The sequence below is a fragment of the Zootoca vivipara genome, chromosome 4 (assembly GCF_965207765.1).
Source record: "Zootoca vivipara chromosome 4, rZooViv2.hap1.1, whole genome shotgun sequence".
Classification (NCBI taxonomy): Eukaryota; Metazoa; Chordata; class Lepidosauria; order Squamata; family Lacertidae; genus Zootoca; species Zootoca vivipara.
Window position 1 is genome coordinate 30,420,349 of NC_142587.1, and position 14,497 is coordinate 30,434,845.

Consider the following 14,497-nt stretch of genomic DNA (forward strand, 5'->3'; position numbering starts at 1 on the left):
AAAAAAAAAAGTGTAGAGTATCCCCTCATTTTATTTACATTCTGTGCTTGAACAATTTCTTTCCCCTTTTAAACGAAGCAATGGTTGGGCAGGATGTTCTCAAGGACAGATGGATCATGGATAGTTTCGTTGAGAATCCTTCCAACCCTGACGTTCTATGCTTCTCCCTTCTTCCTTACAAATGGTAGCAGCAAAGACACGAGTCGCTGCCGCAAACATATCACCTTCGACCAAAGAGGAGATGTGACCTTTAGTAGAAGAGAAGCTTCGTCCTTTTGCTGCTGCTGCTTTTTTTGAGTGAGCATGCCACTGGTAAATCACCTCTACACTTTTTTTTTAAAAAAAGGGCAGCTCTATTAAATGTACTTGTATATGTAAAAAAAAAAAGCCTCCTCGGAGGGGAAACAGGAAGTGACGTATAGTTCCCTGCGACCTTTCAGTAACTCCCTGCGCAGGGGAGAAGGGTCGGCCAAGATGGCGGCCGCCACCGCTGCTAGGGCTGCGGTGGGCAGAGGCTGGGGCTGCTGAAGGCGCCGCCGGTCGAGAGGCAACACCGAAAAGCGGCGCCAGGCGGAAACCGGCCGCCACGATGCCCAAGTACTACGAGGAGAAAGAGAAGGATTTCCGCGCGTGCGCAGGGGTGCGCGAGGACCTGAGGGATTGCCTGTTGGAGAGCGACTGTGTGATCCAGGTACATACCCTCCAACATTTCTCCGATGGAAATAGGGACACCTTGGGCCACAAGAAATATAAATAAATAAATATTATTTATAGCCCACTTATCTAACTGGGTTGCCCCTGCCACTCTGGGCAGCTATATAAAAACATCACGACTTAAAATGTCTTCTAAAGCCTTTAAATGGTTGTGTAATTACTTATCTCCTTGGCTCTTGGGTTGCATAGCTGCAGGGCTTTTTTCCCCCCAGCCGGAAATCACCAGAATTGAGTTCTGGCACCTCTCAGGTGGACACCGTTGACATTATAAGAGAACAAGGGAGGTGTTCATTGTGAGTTACGGCATCCCTTTTTCAAAAAGAGAGAGAGAGAAAAGCACCGCATAGCTCCATACTCTCCAACATTTCTCTGATGGAAATAGGGGATTCCTAAGGAACAGTGGGGTGTTCTGGGATCGAATCAAAAACCAGGAAGGCATCTGTAAATCCCTGGAAAATAGGGGCACTTGGAGAGTCTGCAGGTAGCAAATGGCTTCAGAGACTGGCCTGCCGTTAATTCAGATGAGATTGGGAAAATTGGTTGTAAAACTCTTGTTGCCAGGGGAAATACCCCATTTCTTGCTGGCTTTCAATGTGCTGTGAAGAAGACCTTTTAATCAGGTTGCAACCTGCCTTGGGAATATTTTATGTTTGATACAGCTTGTGTGCCTGCTGAATAAATATGCTGGCTGCTCACTTTAATATCTTTCATGACAGGAAGGGAAAAGTCCCAAAGTATGCTTGAAGGAAGGCCATTGCAAAGGATTACTAGTTTCATTTTTTGAATGCAAAAGATCATTGGTGAGTAGGTGAATTGTACTGCAGATTGTGGTCACGTTTAAAAATATGTACTGTAGTATGTTACATATAAGACACAATTGAAATATTTTTAATTGTTACGGGTTTGTTGGGGGCCAAATTCCCCTAAATTCCTGGGTGTCAGATCCTCCCCATAATTTCTGGATGTAGTAAAAGTTAGAAATTAAGAGTTTGATTAAACTTTGCCAAAAACAGAAACCCCGTGGATTTAGTTATGCTAACAAGCCAAGCCAGCTCTGCAGAGCTAACTGGATGGGCCATCAGCAGGAGGCAAAGGCTGTGATGGCCCATCAAGAAAACCATCAGAGGGCAAGACAGCCAGGCAAGGGGATTGGGACCCCTTCTCTGCTGGGTGCTAGTGGGCAGAGGCAAAAGCCAGCTTTAGGGTTTCAATGTCGAATGACTAGGCTGTGGAGAGGTCCTTGGAGTTTTGCCCCTCCATCTCACTGCCAACAGCCTCTATGTGAGCTGGGGATATGACAGGCTGTAAGAGACACAGAGGGTGGCTTTTGCTCACCTTTGAATCCAGTGCTGCCCTTAAGGCGGAAGCCAGGCCCTCGTAGGATGTGAGTGCTCTGCAGTCCCTTCATTTAGGTGCAATTTGTAAAAGGTAAAGGTAAAGGACCCCTGACAGTTAAGTCCAGTCGCGAACGACTCTGGGGTTGCTGCGCTCATCTTGCTTTACTGGCCGAGGGAGCAGACGTTTGTCCACAGACAGCTTTTCCAGGTCATGTGGCCAGCATGACTAAGCCGCTTCTGGCGAAACCAGAGCAGCGCACGGAAACGCCATTTACCTTCCTGCCTATTTATATACTTGCACTTTGATGTGCTTTCGAACTGCTAGGTTGGCAGGAGCTGGGACAGAGCAATGGAAGCTCACCCCGTTGCGGGGATTCGAACCGCCGACCTTCCGATCAGCAAGCCCTAGGCTCAGTGGTTTAGACCACAGTGCCACCCGCGTCCCAAGTTGTATATATGTGCAAATAAAACCATATATTAAAAAAAGCAGAGTCTTTGTTGTGCCTCATTGTCCCAAAAGGGAACGCAGACCCAGGTAAGCGCACCTGCAGCCCCTGGAATATTGCACCACTTGTGGAGATCGGAGTGGTGTTGTAACAATATCAGTGGTGTTACAAATTTGTTATTCTTGCAAGTGTTGCTTTTGTTTTATTTACAGTAGCATTACTGTTCCACTGATCATGAAAGGTAACAGCTAAAATAAAAGCCATGGGATATATAGTGTGACAGTTTAGGTAAATATTAGGTTAAAATATACAGAAATTTATTGAGGAAAAGTTAACCATATTTTAAAATAAATAAAAGAAGCATGATGTCCTGGCCCTCACTGCCAGAAGAAGAATATGAACTCCTAGTTCAGTTTCTGCCAAAGATTTTAACACATGAATCAAATTGGTACATAGGTAAGGCACAGGTTGAAGATGCAGCAGGTACTTAAGAGGTATAGACACATCGTAACGCTCAAGTTAAGACATTGATCCAACAACCAACATGCCCCCTGTATCTTCTTTTTGAAGAGCAAAGCAGGGACAGCTCTTAGCGTAGCAGCCAGCCAGAGTCCAGGGACTGGGCAAGCATCCAGGCACTCTTTTGAATGGGTTGGGTGTGCAATATTTGTTTGCATAGGTGCTGGCATCTCCACGTCCTTGGAAACAGGGTTGACATGGATGTCAGCTCAGCATCCAATTTACTCTCAGTCATCCGCCTAGGAGGTGGCAGCTCTACACTGACTGCTTAGTAACTTTTTATACTACAGTATAAGCCAAAACATTCTTGTCGTAGCTTGAACTTCTTGCCTGGCTGCCTGGGCTCATATTCCAATGATATAAATCATTTCACTGGCCTGCATTTGGAATGTCTTAATTGGAGACTAGTTCAACACCATAGGAATTGATCTGCACTGCCTGTCAAGTTTCTGTGCTATAAAGAAATTACCCAGAGTTTTGAAGCTGGGTGTTGTTAGTATGTTGAAGACACTCAGCTGTTTATTTCTTTCAGCGTCCATGAGTGGTAGTCTTGGCCCTAAATTCAGCAGTGTCTGGATATTATGGGATAGTAGGTGAGGCTAAACAAATGTAAGTGAAATCCAGACAAGATGGGGGTGATGCTGGTGGGCAAACCCAGTGCTTTTGGGAGAATTAGTATTTATATCTTCTTTGAATGCACATTGCACTGAAGCATCTTCAGAGCCTTAGAGTTCTGGAAAAACAGGTAGCATCAGTGACAAGGTGTGCCTTTTATCAAGTGCATCTGTTGTGCAGCTGACTCATTTTACAGCAGGGAAGCCTCACCATGCTAACTTGTGCTTTCATATGTTTGAGGATTGACTGCTGTGAATGTTTTAATACAGTATGGAACTTCACTTGAAGATTGTTTGAAAACTGCAGCTGATGCATATTGCCACAGCCTGTTATCTGATGGATATGTGGGGACTGGTATGAACATATCCAGTACGCGCTGCTGTTTTTCTAAGAAACAACACACATTATATATACCTCCTCTCTCTAATCCCCGTTTCCAGTTAAGATCTTTTTATCAGCACCTGCTTCCTTCATCTTCATTATATGTGGTGAAATTAATTATCAACAGCTAGTGTAGTTACCTCAATTGCAGTGACTTCCTGCGGCTGGTGAGACTAGTTCCTCCTTCCTTATGGCCTTAAAAAGGGATACAATATGTACTTAATTGGGGTGGCTTTGGAGGTTGACATGATGGTTGTCCAATGGAAATCCCTATTATTATTATTATTATTATTATTATTATTTTATTATTATTTATTTTACTGCTGAGCTTATTGTTTTCATTGTGTTCATTGTATTTGGCGGGTTTTTAATTGCATTCCTATCTTAAATCTGGGAATGGTGGCATATAACAATTTAAAATAAACTAAGGGTCATAACTTTTTAATGGTTCTGTCTCTAGCACCTTTTTGTAAGGCATCAATAAAACTGGTAGTTGTAGTATTAGAGTGTTAATGGTTGTAATATAAAACTTGTTTCTTCCTAAAAGCTGGATAACAGAGCAAGATTCAGAGGAAGAAAGGGATACTGAGAGGAAGAAAGGGATACTGAAGCCTCTCCATTACGAAGCAGGAAGCAAGGGCAATCTTGGATGCACTGACACCTTGAGATTAAAGACTGGAGTAAAGAAATTACCTTCTGCATTTCTCTAAACTCTGTTTTACTTCTATGGAACTTCTGAGTACTGAATGCCTGAAGCTGCTAAATGCTAGAACTACTACAGTGAAAATAAAGTCTGGACATTTGTGGTGATCACATTTTAAATAAAATATATTGCATCTTCATAAGCACTTTAGAGTCCTTCCCCTGAAATGCTTCATTTTGGAATTACTTCCTCTTGGGGTTCAATACGTTTTGTTTCCCAAGTTATAAAGTATTCTTGTACTAGTATTTCTTATTAGTATTCTGCAGTGATACAGAAGTTGTCAGCCAGCTTGTTCACATAAGGGATAGGTATTCTGATCTAGGAAGGGATATCTAGTTGTGGAACCAGTGTGATAACCATGCTGCAATGCATTATTACAAGGGGCTGCCTCTGAAAACAGTTTGGAAACTTCAATTGGTGCAGAATTCAGCAGCCAGGTTGCTCAGTGGGACAAGATGGTTTGAGCATATAATACAAATCCTGGCACAAATAATTAGTTTCTGGGCCCAAAGCAAAGTGCTGGTTTTGATCTATAAAGCCTTAAACAACTCAGGACCTCAGTATCTCAAGGACTGCCTCTCCCTATATAAACCTACCAGACCGTGCAATCCTCATCTGAGGCCCTTCATGTCTCGCTTCCATGAGAGGTCTGAAGGGTAGCAACATGAGAACAGGCCTTTTCTGCAGTGCCTCCCCATTTGTTGAATGATTTCCCCAGGGTGGCGAAAATACTCCTCTTCACCAAGGCCTTTGACTGTTTAAACAGACTATGGGCTTTTAAATGTGTTTGGGGGTGGTTATTGGGGTTTTAATTTTTGTTATTATGTTTTGTGTTTTTATACTGTGATCTTTGGATGAAGGTTGGTGTATAAATTTAATAAATAATAATTATGCTCAACCAAGCCAAGTCCTGTGGAACTAGCTGTATCTTTGCAGATGGGGATGTGTATTTGCATGCAGACTCCTAGAAATAATATCACCAAAGAAACTGCCAAGATTTGGATGTGGACTGTTATGACTGTATGTAGTCTAATTTGATTTCTGCCTCACAGAGCATAGAAGTAACTGCAAGCCTGCACATTCCAAATATCATCTGGTATTATTCCATTGGCAATAGCTTCAGAACTAGGACATTTTGATGTTGCTTTTTAAATTTTCCCTTTTCAGTCAAGCATGCTTCCATTATGTATTGGAATTGAAGATCACAATTCTTTTACTATCTGTCTTGAACACAGTTACTGTGTTCAGCAAAGAACTCCAACATCATTCTTGGTACCTTGATGGCTAACACATTTGTGGTGATGTGAGCTTTATTTTAAAAATGTATGTCCAAGGTGACATACGAATACATTAAAATGATAAAAGGTTCATCATAAGGTGCATGAACATTGTGTTCAGCAAGCTTTCTAACACAAATACTCTTTTGTAAAAAATAAATAAAAATGCTGAGCAGAGGAATTCTAAATGGGATCAGGAACAACTTTCACTGACTTACATCTGCCATATGAAACCTTAAGATGTGGAAATGAATACGAGTTCCCCACTTACCACATGTTGGAAAGCAAGCCTGGTTTTTTTAAGGGTAGGTACGGGTGTGTGTATTTCATTTAATACAACGGTCTCTTATTTCCATTAGAGAAAGGTAAAGGTGCATGCTCAGTTAATGTGCTTTTGGGGGAAGTACATTTGTTTATTAACACACCCCATTTCACACATGCACACCCTAAAGTTTTCATTCTGCCTCTGCCCATATCTCTGAAGTGCATAGTGCTGACTTGAATAAAGTAACTCGTTATCTGTGAGGGGAGGTGCGTCTGAGAACTCTTGCATGGATGCCATCCAGACCTGGCAATTTGTCCAATTGTAATTCGTCTCTTAAGCCTAAACTATTACCTGCCATCTCCACTTATCTGCCTTGTTAGAACCGTGACAGATGTGAGTCACTTTACGCGTTCTATTCCCTCCCAGATGCACTGATCCAATTTTCTTTTCCTCCTCTCCCTATTATGCTGTTCAGAGGGAGAACAAGGTTGGCTGTACTGTAGCCACTACTAGGGACAATTGAGTAATCGGCGCATTTGACCACGGATGGTAATGCATTTTAACAAACGGCATTGCAGCTTCCTGCTTCATGACCTGAGTTCAGTACACATACATATGTAAAAATACATGTGTAAAAATATATTGGGCCTACTGGACCTGTCTGGATGCAGCATTTAAAAAACGAGGACTCCATGTATGACTCCAGTTACCGAGATGACTCGTGTCGTCATCGTGCTCGGTGAAGAATCAAAGGCGTGGTCTCTTGCAACCCGGCTCTCTGGGTGGTTCCTCAAAAGTCAAGCGTGCAAATAAGTGAGCATAGAGAGAGAGAGAGAGAGAGCTACTCTAGAGGTTGCACGGAGCGCGCGAGGCGCCGGATTCGGCCTGCGGACTGCGCCGGCCGCCTCTCTCCTGTAGGGGGCGGCGCAGCTGCTGAAGAGCCGCCGGAGGAGCCTGGCTGGTTTGTGGCGTCATAGCCGGCTGGGTGTACGCGCGTTTGGGTGGCGGGCTTGCTGCAGCGGCAGAGGCTGCCCTGGGGTGTGGGGAGCAGCAGCCGCAGCAGGAAGGAGGGGCTGCAGCGTCTCCCCGGACGGGGCGGGGGCTTGGAATCCCGTCCAGCATGTGGCGCGAGCCTTGGTGAAGAAGAGCAGCGGCTCACCTGGAGCGAGGTAAGCGGGTTTCCTTTGGCAAAGGGGCGCTTCTCTCCCCCAGCCCCGCTTGTGTGTGTGTGTGTGTGTGTGTGTGTGTGTGTGTGTGTGTGTGTGTCGAATCCCTGCGACAGACAAAACGCAGCCAAAACAAGACGGGTGGTGGCCGGGGCCGTGAGGAGGCAGGAAAGGTGGCCGAGTAGTAGCGCATCTTATCGGGTTGCCTCTCCTGTTTTGCAAGGAGCAACCTAGATGAGAAAGAGCGTGTGTGTGTGTGTGTGTGTGTGTGTGTGGGAGAGAGAGAGAGAGAGACCTCCAAAAGATACGTGCCCTACCTCTTTGGGTAAGGATGCTTGCCATTTTTTCTTGTTAAAAAAATGCTTTGTTTTGACGTTTTTTGAGGGCGGGGGGAAGCTGGACGTGCTGCGCTTTGAAGGCGGAGGCCGTCTTGGAGACATCTTTGAGGACTACTGCCGTGCGGGTCCCACTCGGAGGTTTCTGTTTTTTGTTCAATTTGTGGCGTTGTCTGGGGACTGGATTTGTGTCATGCAGGGGCTTGAGTTGGCAGGAAAAAGAAACAACCCTCGAGTTGGTAAGGATATGGCACATCTGTAGGTGTCTTGCTGGGGCATATGGGATTTGTTTTGAGTAAAAACAAGCGCACAGGCCGCCTTGACCAGACAGCAGGCTTTTCTTTTCCTCTGAGGTATCTTGTAAACCTAGACATCGTTTGAATAAAGTGTGAGCATCTGCTGTATTTAAAAACAAAACAAAAAACAAAACCCTAGATTATATATCCAGTACTTGTTCCTCAGTCCTGTAGATTCAGATAGCATGATGTTTATGGGGAACATTCATTTTGAAAAGGCCTTGAATACTTCACAAAGGCACATGAGCATCTTATGACAGCAGAATATATCTTATATAAAAAAGCTCCTTGAAGGTGCTTTTTTCCTTTCCTCAAATGCTGTAAATTATGCATGCTTGAAACTGCAGTAGCAACATTGTTCTTAAAGAGAACATTTATGTCTGGTGGGAAAATGCATGTAGATAACTTTCTAACTGATCAATTCTAACTGATCAATCGTAAATCTAGGCTTTTTTTAAAAAAATGAAGAAATCCTGGCAGTAGTTGAATTAACTGTCTCGATTGAGACTTTATTGTTCATAATTCTGTTCATGATGTATGTAAAGTACTCTTATTATTTTCACAATAGCTGTAGGCTGTGACCATCATGGCTAGCTGAGAATTTGATTCTCTCAACCTAATTCCAAGTATATTTACTTTGAAATAAATCCTGTCAAAACAGATTGTGTTTTCTGATGGCAGTCTTTGTCACCCAAGCCCAAACCTGACACCCTCATCCAACTCCCATGAGCCTCATGGGTCAGGGTTGATGGGAATTGTAGTCTAACAACATCTGGGGGACCACAGGTTCCCCATACCTATTGTGGAGCTACTCAGTGCAATATCTTAGAATGCATTATCTCATGCAATTCATGTGTACTTCCCCCATATGTGCACCAGAAAGCTTGGGATTCATGGCTGTTTGAGGATCTGCATTATAAAAACAGAGAGCAATAGAACTCTTTCTTCTTGGGAATGCATAAAAGTATCTGGTCTCTCTTGTTTTGCTGCTAAAGGGCCCCCTTAAGTGTTCCACAAAACTGACGCAATGCTTTCAGTTTCCTCCATCCATTTGAGAATTAGAAAATTTCAAATGTGGGATGCAAAGAAACTTCCCCCAACCCCACCCTAGTGTGTACATCTTATGTTTGAATGTTTAGAGCACGCATGTCCAACTCCCAAGAGACTGTGATCTACTCCCACTATAAAAAACTGGTAGTGAGCTACCCATTGGATTGACCAAAGTTGTTGAGCTTTTTTGGGGGGAGGGAGAACCAAAGTTGTTGATCGACCAGGGGCACCCATGGTTGACCAGTAAATTGTGATCGACCTGTTCAACAGCCCTGGTTTAGAGCATTTATCATAGGGAATAATTGAAAATAATAGTTTTCAGGTATTCTAGTTTTCAGGTTTTTTTTTAAAAAAACTTTTTCATGTAAACTCTGGCATGTCTGCAATACAACAACTACTGCATTTTTCAGAGGATTCTGGAAAGTTTTCTAGGGTAACTCTCAGTTTTCACACAGGCCCCTACTGCTGCTCATATGTGAAATGAGTCTGTGCCGTAGAGCAAAATAAACGCTCTGCTGAGACAACGTATTGCAATGGAAGATCAGCAGCGATGAGCAAGCTGTCTTTCACAGAAGCTTGCCTGTCATACATTTTCAATTATGGAACCCCTGGTGAGCTTTTGAGGAACCTGGCATTTGTACCTGACATCCTTGGGCAGTGGTCAAGACCTTCCCTTCGGCCCAGCACTCATGAGCAGCACCAGGTGGCTGAATCTAGCTATGCTTTTAATTTCTTATAGTGCCACCAAGCTTGCTGTTCTAGGCATTGGGCAAAATTGCAAGGATAAAAAAGACTTAGCTGGCAAGTGGTGCTTGGAACGCTACCATCACATTCAGGGCCCATTGACAGAGAAAAGATGCTTTGCCCAGGGCTGTCCCCAAACCTGCAGCCGGGTTTCTTAAACCTTAGGTTGCCCTGGAATGTATTTTGCAAGCCGCTTGCAGAGATATGAGCTTGGTAATGCTTCATCATGCTATGATTCAATATTTCCATAATAAACAGATACCCATCAATAGTGCCTCGTTTTCTAATGTCCGAGAACAAGCTGTTGTAGATTGCTCTATGTGAAAGCCCATATATGTGAATTTGCCATCACAGTTCTCCCGAGTAGTGCCAGAGAGGCTGACTTCTGTTTGCAGTATTGCCTAATCTCTTTAATCAGTGTTGACTGTAAAATGATGGCAGAGATCCTAGTTTAGCAGTGAAGTTTCAATGAATCACTAGCGCCCATAGCTTGCAACTGGTTGGTAACAGAGAGGGACAGAGAAGAGTATATAATCTCTTGCAGGCAAGGAGGGGAATCTGTTAAATGGCTTCCTGATTATATTTGTGTGTGTGTGTGATAATTCTGGTTGAGAAATGGGACGGATGTGTTTTCTAAATGCTTCTGACTGCAAGGCCATTAAATTTTAATTACTTTGGTGATGTCCTCTGTGGGTGGATGGCTGAAAGCAAGACGGCACATATGTAGGATATGACTGCCATCATGTTTTTCTGCAGTTTGGAGACAGTGCCAATATTTTTTCTCCCCCTCACTGGTATCACATCCATTAGCTAAGCCTCACTGGTTTTCCAGTAATCCGTGCGGCCATTTGTAGACACTTTATAAACAGCGGCCTGCAATTTTTGACTGGCATTGAAAGCTGAGCAAAAAAAAAAGTGATTTCCATGTTCATCCCCACCACCACCTCCACCTGCCTTTCCAGCAGAGAGTTAAATGACTTGGACTTGGCAAGGCATGCTGGGTGCCCTACCTTTGCACACCAAAGGCACTCTGCAGCCCCCACCAAGGAAGAAGGAGAGAATGAAGCTCTACCTAGGGAACAAATGGAGGGAGCATAGACCTACACCAGGAAAGGGCTGCTGGTGGTTGAATCAATCTTAGCTGATGGTTGAAGTGGGAACCGAAGGCTGCCATGGGTGGAGTGGCGGAACGGGACCTGTTCTGAATCACAGCAGGCAGGTGCAGAGCTCAGGAGGCCCCAGAGGGCGGCCCCCACCATTTCCTCCCTGGGGTGGGAGGAGGAAACCAGCAGCGCCTGCTATTCGCCTATAAGCCACTGTAGAGGCGGCACTGGGGGGCCTGCTGAGGAGGTGGCAGGTCTAGATCTGCTTCCCCTGTGGATCCTGCTGCCCAAGGCAGTCACCTCACCTTGCCCCATGGGTGGGCCGGCCCCACTTGCAAGTTTGGCCGTTCCAAGGTAAGAGTGGCCTGGGCAACCTGCCTCCAAGTGACCAAGCGACTCCAAGCCCTGATCATAACTTTGGAGCTTGGCAAGGGATGGGGGTCATTGGTGCACAAGTGTTTGGGATGAACCTGCCCCAGCAACTGTAAAGTTGGGTGTAAGGGTTCTTTGCTTGTCGCGCTCACCTGAGGGTGGTGATATAGTTGTTATGGCAAGAGCGAAATGTTGACTTCTGTTTAGCATGATGATGGAAAAAGGTAGGCCTTGTAGCTTACTGAGTACAGTGTTCATCACCATTTGCATGTCAGCAGGCCCCCTGGTACTTCTGTTTCCTTGTCTGGCATAGGGATGGTTACTATCAGTCCAGTGTTATCCATATTCTGATGCAGAGGAATAGAAGGCAAGCTATTATTTATTTGAGGCACATAAGTAGCAACCTTCCAATGACTTATTATACTGTCGTGCTGACACTTTGTGTTGCAAATTTACTGTCACTGAGAGTTTTTTTCCTGTTCAACCAAGCCATCAGCTTCAGCACTAGTGATATTCTGTGCAGAAATGAACCCATCCCTTATATGCCTTTTGTTTTCAAAGTGCGAGTTCAAGTGCTTGTGATAACTGCTGCGATTTCAAATACTGTAGTCTTGTCTGTTTTTGGATAAACTGAAACTAAAATACGACCATTTTTAAATGGAAAGTGTGACATGAAGCGTGCTTTGAAAGAAAGTCATCCTTTGGTACTTTACTCAATCACTTTGGGATATATGTTGTCCCTCTACTAGAACAGATGAGAAAGAAGGAAGATACAGCCATGATATTTCAGGTAGCTACTGTTTTGTGGATGCAGACTTTCTCTTGCCTTTCCTGATTTTCCTGGGTTCATTCTGTTTCCAAGTTTAACACCAGAAAGTAAAACTCTGACACAGAATAGCGAAGCAAAATAGGGAAAGTGCCAGGAGAAGAGCATCTAGATAATTCTTGTAAAAAATAAAATAAGGTCTAAACCTACATAATTGTCATAGTTACATTTTTAAATTCTCTGTCATGCCTGGGTTTGTTTTGATTTTTTAACAAAAGAAGCAGTTGCCTTGCTAGTTCTGCATTCTGATTTTTAACAGGCCACTGTTGCCTTTGCCTTTGGGAAGCTCAAAGCATAGTTGTGATGTGTGTTTTTTTTTTTGCTTGGTATTTGAGCATCAGAATCTGGTACTTAAAGGCAAAAGTCCTCTTGGCCAACCTTCCCTGACCTGATACCCTCCAGAGGCTGCTCGACTACAGACTGTGTCTGATAAGAGTTGGAATTCAACGTATCTCTAGGGCTGCTGTATCCTGCCGTTGGTTTATATTAATAACACAAGTACAACCACAACCATGATGCTGCAATTCAAGGCTTAAAAACAAAAGAGAGTCATCAGACCATATCTAGCTTCTGTTAAATCTCCTGAGCTGTTGTAGCCCGAACATTTGACGGGCACCCTGCTGGGGAAGGCTGCACTTGGCTATCTATATTGTATTGTTCTTGTGCTTGTGAAGCCCCTGATAGCAATTAGCTGAGCTCGTGGGATGGTATGGTATGTTCCTGAACTTTCCAGTTGCTCAGTAAGCAAAGCTGTCGGAATGTTTGCAGTCCATCTTCATGAGGAAAGGGAAAGTTGTCTGACTGGAATTAAAGCTTCAAATGGATCCTCGGGACAAGAGGAACTTTATGTGGTAGCATGAGGATGCAGAACAGTTTCCAGGAGATAGGAAAAGGAAGGGGTAGAAAGCCTGGAGATACGGCGGTTGAAAGAATTATCTTCTACAATACATACTGATGTAAAATCAGTGGCTAATTCTTTGGCTGCAAGGTTCTAATCAGGATCAATGGCTGCTGATAAACCTGTGCTCCATGAATTTGTTAAATTCTTTTTGAAGTAATCTAAGCTAGTCCCTAGGGACCCAGGTGGCGCTGTGGGTTAAACCACTGAGCCTAGGGCTTGCTGATCAGAAGGTCGACTGTTCGAATCCCTGTGACGGGGTGAGCTCCTGTTGCTCGGTCCCAGCTCCTTTCCATGTGCTGCTCTGGTTCGCCAGAAGCAGCTTTGTCATGCTGGCCACATGACCTGGAAGCTATACGCCGGCTCCCTCGGCCAATAATGCGAGATGAGCGCACAACCCCAGAGTCGGTCACGACTGGACCTAATGGTCAGGGGTCCCTTTACCTTTAAGCTAGTCCCTATCATTACATCTTATGGTAGTGAATACAAAAAAAAATCGACTGGAGAAGTACTTCCATTAATTGCTGACGATCAGTTTCATTGAATGCCTTGGAATCAACACGGCTTCTGCAAAGGGAAATCCTGTTTCACAAAGCTTTCAAGTGATGTGTGTCAACACTTCCAAAAAGCTTTTGAAAAAGGCCTTCTCTGGTGAATAAATTTAGCAGCCATGGAATAAGAATTTATGTAATCTAATGGATTAAAAAATGAAACAACAGAAAAAGTAAATTGTCAGTTCTCCCAAGAGAGAGAAGTGGGACCTGTAAGGACCTGCCTTAACAGTGCTATTTTTGTAATACATAAATAATATAGAATACAAGAGTTGCCGAAAGAAAAATGGACATTATTTATGTATGCTACAACAGCGGCAAGAATTTTAATAGCAGAAAACTGGAAGACCAGAGAAGTACCATCAAAAGAACAATGGCAAGAAAAGTTGATGAACTATGTAGAGTTAGCAAAGTTAACGGACAAACTGCGCGAAAAGGACAATAGTGATTTTGAAAAAGAATGGGAACCCTTTACAATATATTTGCAGAAACAACATGGACTCGTTGGCAGGATTTAAATAAACATTTACAATTTTATTTATAGAGAACAAGGAGTATAACAATAGGATAACATAGTATCATATACAAACAGCAGAATGTATCATTTGATGTAATAAACCAGAAATGGAAGCTGAGGGAAGTCAACAGGGAGGGGGGAAATTGGAAAATGAATGTTTTGTAATGATATTGGATATTTGTTACGAGAAAAGAACAATTTTTTTAAAAAAAGGGTTGAGCAGTTAAATAAGGGTTGAACAGTAAGATTTCACAATGCTTAAAATTAACCAAATGGACTGCAAGGAGCTCCGAAGTAATACGTCCAAAATGGTGTAATTGGGAGGCATTTAACATCATTGCAGCTTGTGTCTGGGAGCTGTTAAGTAAATATAAAATGACAA

At 43.6% G+C, this 14,497-nt stretch overlaps 2 protein-coding genes across 10 annotated transcripts in view; both read left to right on the plus strand.

Annotated features, from left to right (window-relative positions):
• The first annotated feature begins 453 nt into the window (after window positions 1-453).
• On the plus strand, window positions 454-4,860 carry COA5 (cytochrome c oxidase assembly factor 5). Its single transcript, XM_035114612.3, has 3 exons — window positions 454-691; window positions 1,431-1,514; window positions 4,560-4,860. Exons 1-3 carry the CDS (start codon window positions 590-592, stop codon window positions 4,599-4,601), a joined length of 228 nt encoding a protein of 75 aa, XP_034970503.1. The 5' UTR covers window positions 454-589; the 3' UTR covers window positions 4,602-4,860.
• A 2,169-nt stretch (window positions 4,861-7,029) lies between these two features.
• The window catches only part of INPP4A (inositol polyphosphate-4-phosphatase type I A), a 106,211-nt gene continuing 98,743 nt past the window's right edge, over window positions 7,030-14,497 (plus strand). For 5 of the 9 annotated variants that reach the window (XM_035114600.3, XM_035114605.3, XM_035114604.3 and 2 more), the window contains exon 1: window positions 7,030-7,426. The gene's annotated coding sequence lies outside the window, so the exon portion shown is untranslated. Of the gene's footprint in view, window positions 7,427-7,807; window positions 7,998-14,497 lie in introns of those variants that run through there. The other 4 variants (XM_035114601.3, XM_088668639.1, XM_088668642.1 and 1 more) reach the window with 2 other exon arrangements.

Bases quoted from the DNA above. Each gene is read 5' to 3' on its own strand.
- COA5 (XM_035114612.3), top strand. From the start codon at position 590: ATGCCCAAGTACTACGAGGAGAAAGAGAAGGATTTCCGCGCGTGCGCA. The intron at 692-1,430 runs GTACATACCCTC...CTTTCATGACAG, and splicing joins AGAGCGACTGTGTGATCCAG to GAAGGGAAAAGTCCCAAAGT. The intron at 1,515-4,559 runs GTGAGTAGGTGA...TCTTCCTAAAAG, and splicing joins TTGAATGCAAAAGATCATTG to CTGGATAACAGAGCAAGATT.